This window comes from Mesoplodon mirus (genome assembly GCF_964341445.2).
Source record: "Mesoplodon mirus genome assembly, chromosome: 7".
NCBI lineage: Eukaryota > Metazoa > Chordata > Mammalia > Artiodactyla > Ziphiidae > Mesoplodon > Mesoplodon mirus.
The window spans coordinates 82,054,490-82,066,871 of record NC_138983.1 but is presented as its reverse complement, the minus strand read 5'-3'; the positions used below and the strand labels follow the sequence as shown (position 1 = coordinate 82,066,871).

Here is a 12,382-nt window from a genome sequence, read left to right as displayed (position 1 = left end):
CTTAATCCACACACTGAGGGGTAAAATGCCTCCTGCAAGATTATTCTGGAGATCAGATGAGACCACATGCATTAAGTGCCCAGCACAGTCTGTGGCACATCTGAGGCTTCTCTACACAGTGGCTCATAGCCGTTGTATTGTCCACAATTACTTACAAATGGCAGAGCACATAACAAGCTCTCCAAGGGCAAGGTCTAAGTTTCCACCTTCTCTGCAGGCTCCAGGGCTTCCTGGCAGAGTTCATGTGTACTGTAGGCACTCGATGTGCAAACTACTTCGAATTTTTTTTAGGGTCTCCCGTTCAACTTATACTCTTTTCAGGGTTAGAAGCAGATATTGGGGAGATAACACAAAGAACAAATAGATAATTTGAAAAAAAATAGATAGTGATTTCTTGAGTAAATCATTGACCTGTGTTTATTAAAGCTAATATAAATTCAGCCGTGGATGTGGTCATGGTTAATCCAGGTGGTTGACAACCTGCTTTTTTTTTGTTTTTTTTGGTACACGGGCCTCTCACTGTTGTGGCCTCTCCCGTTGCGGAGCACAGGCTCCAGACGCGCAGGTTCAGTGGCCATGTCTCACGGGCCTAGCCGCTCTGTGGCATGTGGGATCTTCCCGGACCGGGGCACGAACCCGTGTTCCCTGCATCGGCAGGCGGACTCTCAACCACTGCACCACCAGGGAAGCCCCAACCTGCTATTTTAAAGGTAGTATGGAAAAGAAATCAGGAGTATCACATATGCTACCTCAAAAACAAAACAAAAAACCCAACCATGGCAACATACCATATGGTCAGAGAACAGACACAAAGAAAGAGAAAAGGCATTAGCGTGTATTTTTAAACTAAAGTTTCTAAAAACAGACTTGAAGACTTCCCTGGTGACACAGTGGATAAGAATCCACCTGCCAGTGCAGGGGACACAGGTTTGAGCCCTGGTCTGGGAAGATCCCATATGTCGTGGAGGAACTAAGCCCATGCGCCACAACTACTGAGCCTGCGCTCTAGAGCCCACGTGCCACAACTGCTGAGCCCATGTGCCCCAGCTACTGCAGCCCATGTGCCTAGAGCCCACACTCCGAAACAAGAGAAGCCACCACAAGGAGAAGCCTGTGCACCACAACAAGAGTAGCCCCCCGCTCGCCGCAACTAAAGAAAGCCTGCACGTAGCAACGAAAACCCAACACGGACAAAAATAAATAGAATTAAATCTAAAATAAATAAATAATAAAAACAAACTTGTTGATAACTGACCTTGACCCCATGCTTCCTGTACAGCCCAGAGCTAGCTTTTAATGTGAGTCTTCTTCTTATGTTTGCTTTTCTCCCTGCCTGTATCGTTGTAGTTGCCAGCAGCAATTTCTGAGAAAACCTTGACCTTCCCTTTGATAAAGCAAGCCGGGAAACTAGAGAAAACCAACTTTAACCATCCAACTAAAGCTACCCTCAACCAACATGCTTCAGAGAAAAAAAAAAAAAAAAACCTTTATTTTTAAATTTTTAAACCCGAAGAGCTTGGAGTCTCTGCTGCGTTTATACATCTTTGGCTCCTTCCCACTAGGGGCCCTATCGTTCGGGCTCTGTGTGCTGCAAGCAACAGAAACCAGCTCTAGCCAGCCTCAGGGATGGAGCACTTCAGGGTAGCACCCCAGCCAGTGCTCAAAACCAGCTTCCTTATTTTCCCCACCATGTTCACAGCAGCATAGTTATAATAGCCATGAGGTAGAAACCACCCAAGTGCCCATGACGCTTAATGGATAAAAAAAATACACTCTAAACTGTATGGTGGAATATTATTTAGCCTTAAAAATGAAGGAAGGGCTTCCCTGGTGGCGCAGTGGTTGAGAGTCCGCCTGCTGATGCAGGGGACACGGGTTCATGCCCCAGTCCGGGAGGATCCCGCATGCCGCGGAGCGGCCGGGCCCGTGAGCCATGGCCGCTGAGCCTGCACGTCCGGAGCCTGTGCTCCACAACGAGAGAGGCCACAGCAGTGAGAGGCCCGCCTACCACACACACAAAAAAATAATAAAATAAAAGAAGGAAATTCTGACATGTTACAACATGGATGAACCTTGAGGGCATTATGCTAAGTGAAATACGCCAGTCACAAAAAGACAGGTACCATGTGATTTCACTTATTTGAGGTACTTGGTACTTAGAGTAGTCCAATTCATAGAGACAGAATGTTGGTCACCACGGGCTGGGTGGCGGAGGGAATGGGCAGTTGTTGTCTAATGGTTAATAGAGTTTACGTTTTGCAAGACGAAAAAGTTCTGGAGATCCATCTCACAGAAATGTGACTATACTTAACACCACTGAACTGTATGCTTTAAAATGGCTAAGATGATAAATTTTATGTTGCAGGTTATTTACCACAATCTGAAAAATAAATAAACAGCTTCCCTCTCTCCATGTCTGGGCTCCACTCCCTCATGCTGGCTGCATTCTGAAGTCCCACCAGGTCACTCCAGATCCTGGTGTCCAGCCAAGTCTTCTTAGGTCTCCTTGGCTCTGATTGGATCACTTGTCCCACCACTGAACCAATCAGTATGTCCAGGGAGTGTGATTGGTTGATTGCTTAGCCCCACCCACAGCAATGGGCCGACAGATTGGGAGGGAGATTCCTGGAATTTCCAGAAGAGCCAGGTGGGTTGCGGCCTGTCCACTACGGCAGTGAACCACTTGAGGCATGAGATATGAGCACTCCCTTTAACACCCTGGCAGTTAGTGGGCAGTGAGGCACATCTACCTGAGCATCCCAGCACAAAAGGGAATTCCTCCATACTACCCGTGGTCTCTCGATTTGTTTTCTATCAGGCGGGGGTAAAACATATTCAAATTTCCCCCTTCCCACCTTCAGCCCTTTCATTCGATAAATCTTTATTAAATCGATGAGGAAAGGTTGTAGGAATGATTGAGGCAAGACAGCCCCAGAGGAGAGGACGGGAAGGGATAGGATGGATGGAGAAGTGAGTGCAAGGCAGAAGCAGGACACCTCAGCTTCTGAAAGGAGAGAAAGGAAGAAAGCTTAGGTGGAGACCGAGGTGCCCACAGTGGAGAGAAATTCGAATCTTCACATAAGGTAACAGAGTTCTGGAACACTGCCAAGTCCGTTCCTGAAACAGGTTTCAACGGGGCCAGTGTCATCATAAATGCTGGGCCAGGTGTCGCCAGGCAATTGGAGTTTGATTTTCCCGAACAGTGTTCTCCCTGACTCCAAAAAAGTCTTCAGGGGAATTCACCGGATTCTTGACTTGGCTGGGAAAGACTGTAGCTAAAAGACTGGTTTGGGAACCTGAGTGAGTGGAGAACCTTCCTCTTGAATACAATCCAGCTGGAGCTATAGGAAGTTCTGTCTGCCAGTGCTCCTATTTCGGAAGCATTCTGTCCTGTTTCTCATTACGTGTCTGCAGTCTGCAGAAAGAGAAACGTGACCGCCACAGGCGGCAAACCTTTGAACTTAGCTTCTTCCTTGAAAAGTGTGTTTTTTTTCTGCCAAGAGACTGGGGGCGGGGCAGAGAAGGGAGAGAGAGACAGAGAGGGAAAGAGCTTTCCAGAACCCCAGTCCCACCACCCTCTCCACCACCACCTGAGCTTGGTGAAGTCCTTAACCTCTCCAAGCCTCATTTGTAAGCTAGGAATAAGGAGAGCTTCTCCCCTTCAGGGCTATCGCGAGAAATCGGTGAGTAATTACAATAAATGGTAGCATTCACGATGTCACGGTTTAACCACTAGGCTCGGGGAAGGACGGCCACAACAGCATTAACCAAGACAAAGCCAGGTGTCAGCACCTCTCAGCATTTACTTCTCCCGGTGTAGATGGATTTTGATGTGCTCTCTAATGAAAGTAGCTACAGACATCTTCCGCCGGGTCAGATGAAAAAAGGTTCCCTCGATAGATATTTATGGAGCGTCTGCCAAGAATCAGATGTGGCAGATGTTGAGGATCACAGGCTAATGAGCCAGCTGGGTTTCGAGCCAGTTGGGGTGCCTTCCACCCCAGAGCTCTCGGCTTCGGGGAACAGGTGGAATGGGAGTGCCAGGGAGACACACAGTGTGGATGTGTGTGTCCTGGAGAGCTGGGCTTGAATCTCGGAGATGTGTTCATTCATTCTTTCAACCAGTATTTAAGGACCTACTGTGTATGTGCCAAGGGTTTATTCTAGGAGCTGAGGATACGGTGCTGAGCAAGGTAGACAAAAAGCTGTCAGCCTCTCAGAGCTCAGAGGTGGCGTTGTACCAGCTCAGACGCTCACTGCCAAATCTGTGGTCCTGGGAAAGTCACTAGGTCTTGCTCAGCCTCGGGCTCATCACAGAGCATCAGGGGTATTAAATAAGGTAATGCATGTGAATCTCTTGACTGGGTGCCTGGCACGAAGGCTGCACCCAATAAATGGTGGTGTGATAGTGTGCAAGGTGAACCATGGTGGGGACCGCCATCCCAAATTTGGGGAGAGTGTGGGAGGGATTCTTGGGAGAAGTGACTTATACGCCAAAATCTAGGGCAGCAATTATGTCGCCGGGACAGAAAGGTGAAGACCACCCCAGCTGCTCGTAACCTCCCCTGACCCTCTTGTCTGCCCCTGCAGGTCTCCTTCCCATGGGTGAGGGGCCCAGCACCTTGGCCAAGGCCACAGCCACCTTGGGCCACCCAGCAACTGAACCAGTCACCCTCACCACCACAGACCCCCTTCTACCCGGGCATCTGGACAGCGCCAGTGCAGAGGAGCTGGTCGCAGGGGTCCCCCGAGCCCCCCATGGTCCCACCAGCCTCCCACAGGCGGCCCGTGAGTGCCAGCGAGAAGATGTTCTCCTTCAAGGTGGACAGAGCCGCCCACAGCGTTCCCATCATCAGGCAAGGTACTCATGGGTGCTTCCTTGGCGGCTTAGGGGAGGGGCTTTTGCTAGGAGGATGGGTCTCAGTTTCTGCTTTCCCCTTTTTTTAAAAATTTTTATTGAGGTGCAGTTGATTTATAGTGTTGTGTTAGTTTCAGGTATGCAGCACACTGAATCTGTTCAACATATACATGTATCCACTCTTTTTTAGATTCTTTTCCCATATAGACCATTACAGAGTATTGAGGAGAGTTCCCTGTGCTATCCAGTAGGTCCTTCTTAGTTATCTCTTTTATGTATAGTATTGTGTATGTCAATCCCTCTCTTCCAATTTATCCCTCCCCCCTCTTATTCCCGGTAACCATAAGTTTATTTTCTACATCTGTAACTCTATCTCTGTTTTGTAGATAAGTTCATTTGTACCTTTTTTTAGATTCCACATATAAGCAATATGGTATGATATTTGTCTTTCTCTGGCTTTTGCTTATGTTCTCTGGTTCTGAAGTAGAACATAATCAAATGTGAAAAAATTGGGATAAGCAGAAAGTTAGAAAACAGTAAAAGATAAGCTGTCACCCTTATCACCAGAATTCTCCCTGTTGACTTTTTGGTACAAACTCCTCCAAGACTGTGCTCTGCCCATCTGCACACATCAGTACCTCTGTGGTGAGTGTGTGTGTGTGTGTGTGTGTGTGTGTTTGTACATATATATGAATATATATGAATGTGTATCAGAATCTAAATTTATATACTTCGACTCAGATGTACAGACATATTGGTAACTGAAATCCCTCTTGCCTTAGGAGGTTTTTAAATATTTTATTACCATTTTACAGGTAAGAGGAGACTGAGGCTTATGGAGAAAATTACTTCTCCGGAGGTTATGTATTCAATCTAATCTAAAATAACGCTTTTCAGTCAAATTTAAGGCTGGTTATCTCAGTGACTGTCACTCACAGCCTGGTCACTTTGGGGACACACAGCCATCAGGGTTTCCTTCTCCCCCCCTCCCCCCCAGAAGGCCTCATGGCACTTGGGGAGGAGACTTCCTGTCTGTCACCATCCTCTTGGCCTTGCCAGGCTTACTGGCAGAGTAGCTGGGTCGACTTAGTCCCTGGCATGATTCCCAGGTTTCTTCTGTGGCCACTGGTGTGAAGGTCCCATTCTCTGTTTTCTGTGTCCCAGCCCCAGACCCCTCTGAGTCCCCAGGTCTCTCGATGCCTCCACACCCTTCCCTGGTCTCACTCAGGACCACTCACCTAGTCACTTCCCTCAGCCATTCAAATAATAGTTATTATCCTGAAATAAACAGACTAAGGAGCAAATGAAAGGTATCTCTGCAGTTTACATCATCATCATCATCATCTAAGGAACGCTCATGTACCAACCACCCAAGTTAAGAAATTACTCAGCCATTTCCCCCCAGCATTTTTTTAAATTTAATTTTATTTATTTCTTTATTTATGGCTGTGTTGGGTCTTCACTTCTGTGTGAGGGCTTTCTCCAGCTGCGGCGAGCAGGGGCCACTCTTCATCGCGGTGCGCGGGCCTCTAACCATCGCGGCCTCTCTTGTTGCGGAGCACAAGTTCCAGCCGTGCAGGCTCAGTAATCGTGGCTCACGGGTCCAGCTGCTCCGTGGCATGTGGGATCTTCCCAGACCAGGGTTCGAACCAGTGTCCCCTGCATTGGCAGGCAGACTCTCAACCACTGCGCCACCAGGGAAGCCCCCACCCCAGCATTTTAATGTGAAAACGTTCAAACATACAGCAAAGCAAAAAGAATTTTACAGAGACAGCTCTCCTCCTAATTCTACCACTAACACTTTGCTGTACTCTTTATTACATTTCTGTCTACCCATCCTTCTTGTCCTGCATTAATCCATCTTATTTTTTGGATGCATTTCAAAATAAATAGCACACATCTGTAGTCCTCCCCCTAAATGTTTTAGCACATATACCATTAACTAGAACTCAACATGTTTTGTCTCCTTCATGTAAAATGAACACAGAATGTGTATTAGTTATCATGATTGCATAACGAATTCTCCCCAAACGTAGCAGCCTAAAGCAAAATCAAACATGTGTTATCATCTATACAGTTTCTGTGGGTCAGGAATTTGGCAGCAGCTTAGCAGGACGGCTGTGGCTCAGGGTCCCTCGTAAGGCTGCAGTCATCTGAAGGCTTGACCTGGGCCAGAGGATCCACTTGGAACACGGCTGCTCACATGGGTGTCAGCAGGAGGCCCCGGTTCCTCACCACATGGGCCTCCCCAGAGAGTGGCTCGAGCGTTCCCATGACACGGCAGCTGCTCCTCCTGAGCAAGTGATCCTGGAGGACAAGATGGAAATGGCAACATCTCTTGTGACTAAGCCTCAGAAGTCATGCTCTGTCATTGTTGCAATATCCTGCTGGTTACCCAGGGCGTCACCCTCCAGTGTGGGAGAAGACTACACACGGGCCTGAAGACCAGGAGGTGGGGATTATCAGCAGTCATCTTGGAGGCCGACTACCACAGCCTGCCCTCGGGTCCTCAATGATTCACACTCCTCCTCCTCTCTCCCGAGGCCCCCCAAAATCTCACCCCAGTAACAGCATCGGCTCAAATTCCAGAATCTCGTCTAAATCAAGTCCAGGTACAGATGGGGCTCATGGGTGTAGTACGTTACGTTCAGCTCATCAAGTACTACTTCCAGAAATCTGAAGACCTCTGAACAAAGGGTCTGTCCCTCACACACCCAGCACATATTGGTGGGACAGACATAGCATCACTGCTACATACACTCCTCTTGTTCCAAAAGAAGAAAAACAGGAAACACACAGGAGTCCCTGGCCCAAAGCAGTTCTGAAGTCCAGCTGGGAAAATATCGGCAGTTCCTTGACTGGGCTTCAGTCCAACTCTTGCCCAGAAATGACTTTCCAGGGCTCTTGGGTCTGCCCGCTGGTCCCTGAGTTCTGCCTTCTGAGTCGTCCTCCCTTTCCTATGAAAGGTGTCCCATGGATGTGGCTGCATAGTTTTATAGCCTGCTTCCTGCCTGTAGAAGCTTGGGGGTCCAGACGCTTCTTTGACTTTTGTGGGTCTCTGTCAGTCTGAGTTGGCAGTGCTTCTTATTGGGGTTCATCCTATCAGGCAAAAACCACGCCCACAGACTTTTTTGTCACAAGCCCTTCCACCATGGGCTTCTGCAAAGACTGACAAAGGACCGAAGCTTCTTAGAAGCCCAGTTCTTTGACCGAAGGGTTCTCTTGGACACTGCCCTGGATCTGTATTCTTAACAAAGGATTTTACAACCACACCCTCAGCTTCTTCTCTGGACTGTGTTTTCTTGAGAGCGCCCTTGATTTGATGTTTGCCCAGAACCTGTTTCTTACATTTCATTTGCCACCTGGAGAGGCAGGGAATTTTCAAGCCCAGAACATTGCCCTGATTTAACAGCCCTTCCTTTAACTGTCTCTCCCCCTCACATTTCACTATAAGTAGTAAGAAGTAACCAGGCAGCACCTTCCAAGACTCTGTCTGGGACTCTCTTTAGCTTGACCACTCAGCCTCATCACAAACATTTTCTACCTTCCTCATGACCACAGGCAACGTGTTAGGAAACCTTCTGCCACCACCTGACAAGGATCCCTTAACCCCAGTAACATTTTCCTCACTTTCCTGGAACCCTTCCCTCACGGCCTCCTCAAAGGCCATCGGGCTTCTCCTAAGACTATTCAGGCTTTCTCAAAGACTCTTGGCCAAAGTCCTCCAGCTTCTGGCCACTGTTCCATCCCAAACCACTCCACATTGTAGGGTTTTTGTTAAATTTTGCACCACTCCTGGTGCCCAAACCTGTATTTGCTACTTATTGTTGCATAACAAATTACTGCAGGATGTAATGGCCTAAAACAACAGTAAACATTTATTATCTCATAGCTTCTCTGAGGCAGGAAGTTGGGAATGGCTTAGCTGGGGGATTCTTGCTCAGGCTTGTCCATGAGGTGGCAGTAATGGTGGTGGCTGGGCTGTGGTCCTCTGGGGGCTTGTCTGGGGCTGGAGGACCCACCTCCAGGATGGGTCACTCCCATGGCTTTTGGTAAGAGGCCTCAGTTCTTCACTAAGTGCACCTCTCCATACGTTGCTTGAGCATCCTCAAGCTGCCAGCTCCTCCAGACAAGTGGTCCTAGCGAGTGAGGCAGAAGCTGCAATGTCTTTTATGATCTAACCTCAGGAATCAAACTGTGTCATTTCTGCAATATCCTTGGTTACATAGAGAAGCTTTGTTACGGACTGAATTGCATTCCCCCAAAATTCATATGCTGAGGCCTCAATCCCAATATCGCAGAATGTGACCATATTTGGAGATAGTGTATTGAAATAGATGAGTAAGTTCAAATGAGATGATTGGGTGGGCCCTAATCCAAGGGCTGGTGTCCTTGTAAGAAGAGAGAGAGAGACGCCAGGGATGCACGTGCACAGAGAAAAGGGCATGTGAGGACACAGCAGGAAGGTGGCCGTCTGCAAGCCAAGGAGAGAGTCCTAACCCTGCCCACACCTTGATCTTGGACTTCCAGCCTCCAGAACTGTGAGAAAATGAATTTCTTTTGTTAAGACCTCCTGTGGTGTTTTGTTATGGCAGCCCCAGCTAACTAATATAAAGTCCATCCAGTATTGGAGAGGATGATGCAAGGCTCTGAATACCAGGAGACAAGAATCAGTGGGGCCATCTGGGAGACTGGCTACCACACCCTGAAAGGTGTAGATCTTGAATGTGCTCACTGAGTTTTGCCAGTCGTGCACACCTATGTAACCCAAATTCCTATCAAGATATAGAACATTACCATCACCCCAGAAAGTTCCCTCATGTCCCTCCCCAGTCAATTCCCAGCCCCAGGCCCCAGAGGCACCCACTCTTCTGAATTCTTTTCCCGCCATGGATTAGATATTCCTGTTCTAGAATCTCAAGTACACAGAACCATGTAGTACATGTTCCTTTGTGGAAGGCTTTTTTCACTCAGCATAGTATTTCTGAGATTCATTCATTTTGTTGTATGCATCATGTTCTGTCTTATGAACATATATACAGGGTTTTTGGGTTTTTTTTTTTTTTTTTTTTTTGCGGTATGCGGGCCTCTCACTGTTGTGGCCTCTCCCGCTGCGGAGCACAGGCTCCGGAAGCGCAGGCCCAGCGGCCATGGCTCACGGGCCCAGCCGCTCCGCGGCACATGGGATCCTCCCAGACCGGGGCACGAACCCGTATCCCCTGCATCGGCAGGCGGACTCTCAACCACTGCGCCACCAGGGAGGCCCGGGGTTTTTTTTTAATGTGTCCTTTGGACACATGGCACATGGGCTGTTTCTTTTCTTTTTTTCACTCCGCCATTTAAATTTTTCCACTGTAATCACTGGTTTCTCCAGTGCCATGCTGAACTTGGGGCTTCTCTGAAGGACTTGGATTCCCCCTGGAGAAATGAAGGATGAGTCGTATGGCTTAGAGTCCCTCACATCTACCTGGGCTCTATCTCCTCAGCCTCTCAGCCAGGTCTCATGTTTCCAAACGTTTGCCCTCGTTCCCCTGACACTCTCGCCATCCTCAGAAAAGGACTTTCATCTTCCCGTGTCATGGGGAGTTCCTTTGTGTCTGGGCCTCTCTACTGCACGCTTTAGAGAAAACTCTGTGCTCCAGTCCTCCATGCTGTCTCTTGACAGAAAACACCTCTTTTTAAGGGTTCTGAGAAAGCTCTTTCCTCTCTTAGCAAAGCTGGGCTCTTCCAATTAAATTGGTTTACTGTTAGACTGTCACCTTGCTTTAGACTTGAAAAATTCTATTTGAAAACCCAAAGCCAAGGATTTATTTACTGCAGATCAGGTCAGGGTTTCTCAATCTTGGCACAGTGACAGGTGGGTCGCATAACTCCTTGTTGAAGGATCTGTCCTGTCCACTGTAGAGTGTTTAGCAGCATCCCTGACTCCTACCCACCAGAGATACCAGTAGCAACACCACCACCACCCCTAACTGTGGTTCTCAAAAATGTCTCCAGACGTTGTCAAAAATGAAAACGTCATTTTGCCTGGGGGAAAACTCACCCTGTTCTAGTTAATACTCATCCTTCCTTTACCACAAGGCAATAAAACGTCAGCTCCAAGGCCAAATCTTAATGGCAAGAGCTCATGGGAGGTGGGGAAGAATTACTGAGAAAAGAAAATATGTGGAGTGACTTATTAAAATAGCATCTTGATTCATATATATATATATTTTTCCCAATAATAGGATCATATGAACCTAACATAGGTAACCTTTTTTTTTCTTTTTTTGGCCGTGCCGCTCAGCTTGCAGGATCTTTGTTCCCCAGCCAGGGATGGAACCTGTGCCCCCTGCAGTGGAAGCACAGAATTCTAATCACTGGACTGCCAAGGAATTCCCTACCTGATTTTTAAAATTCAGTAATATGTCATAAACATCTTCCCACTTCAATACATTGACTACATAGTGGTTAAAAGCATAGGCTCTGAATCCAACAAACTTAGGTTCATCCCTTGACTCTACCACTTACCAGCTGTGTGTCCTTGAGCAGGTGACTTGCCGTCTCTGTGCCTCATATCTCTCACGTATAAAATGGAGATGGGAATAATAATGCCTATCTCACTGGGTTGTTATGAAGACGAAATCGTATCCTGCCTGTAAGTGCTGAGCACAGCGCCTGGTGCATAGCGAACATTCAGTAAATATTAAAATATTTAATATTTTAATATTTAAATTTTAAATTTTACAATCTTAATAATTTAAATATTTTAAAATTTTAATATTTAAATTTTAAATATTAAAATTTAAAAATTAAGTTATTACCTAACCATGATTGTTATTTAACTTTTATTTACAACTCACAATGTCTGAAAGACACAGTTAAGGTGCACACATACTGCCCCTGGTGCAGACTGGTGATTATTGGAGCGCACCAGGACAGCTGGGGGTTGTTAAAATATTAAAGTAACTCCCCTGCCTTTTGGCCAACAGCTCATGCCCGAAAATTCTTAAAGTGCCTGCGTCCCCATATCCACCGTCCCACCGCCCCAGCCCTCCCAACTCTCCCTGGGGCTTCTCCCCACTGGGACCTCCGAAGGATCCAGCAGCTAGAGTTAAGCCGGTTTGGTCATACATGGCCCTTAGGTTCTTTTTGATAAATAACAGTAGCCGGTAAAGAAGTTTGGGGCAGGTGAGGGGTAACTGCTCCCGCACCTCCCTGCCTGGGTGTAAGGAAAGCAAGTCTCAGAGCAAATTCTAGCCCCACAAAGACTTTGAGTAAACACACCTTCCCCAGTAAAGGGACCCCATCGATCAGCCTGTTCTGTAAGATTGATGAAGTCCCCCCTCCGGCCATCATCTTGCAGGGAAGCGTCCCTCAAGACAGCCACGACACGGTCGTAGAGGCAGCCGGAGTCACCCCTAGAGATGGCATCAGACGCCAGAACTCTAAGCTGAGACTGGACAGGGGCCCAGTTAGGGTCAGACCCCGAGGCCCTCCCTGGGGACACAGGCCAGTCAGTACCTTCCTCCAATGAGAGCCGAT

At 47.6% G+C, this 12,382-nt stretch overlaps 1 protein-coding gene across 1 annotated transcript in view; it reads left to right on the top strand.

The window, feature by feature from the left end:
- The window catches only part of LOC309808831 (forkhead-associated domain-containing protein 1-like), a gene marked incomplete at both ends in the record, with an annotated part of 79,563 nt that overhangs the window by 31,299 nt on the left and 35,882 nt on the right, over positions 1-12,382 (top strand). Inside the window, one exon of the mRNA XM_082629404.1 lies at positions 4,591-4,861. Coding sequence (XP_082485530.1) covers positions 4,591-4,861 — 271 coding nt within the window. The remainder of the gene's footprint in view (positions 1-4,590; positions 4,862-12,382) is intronic.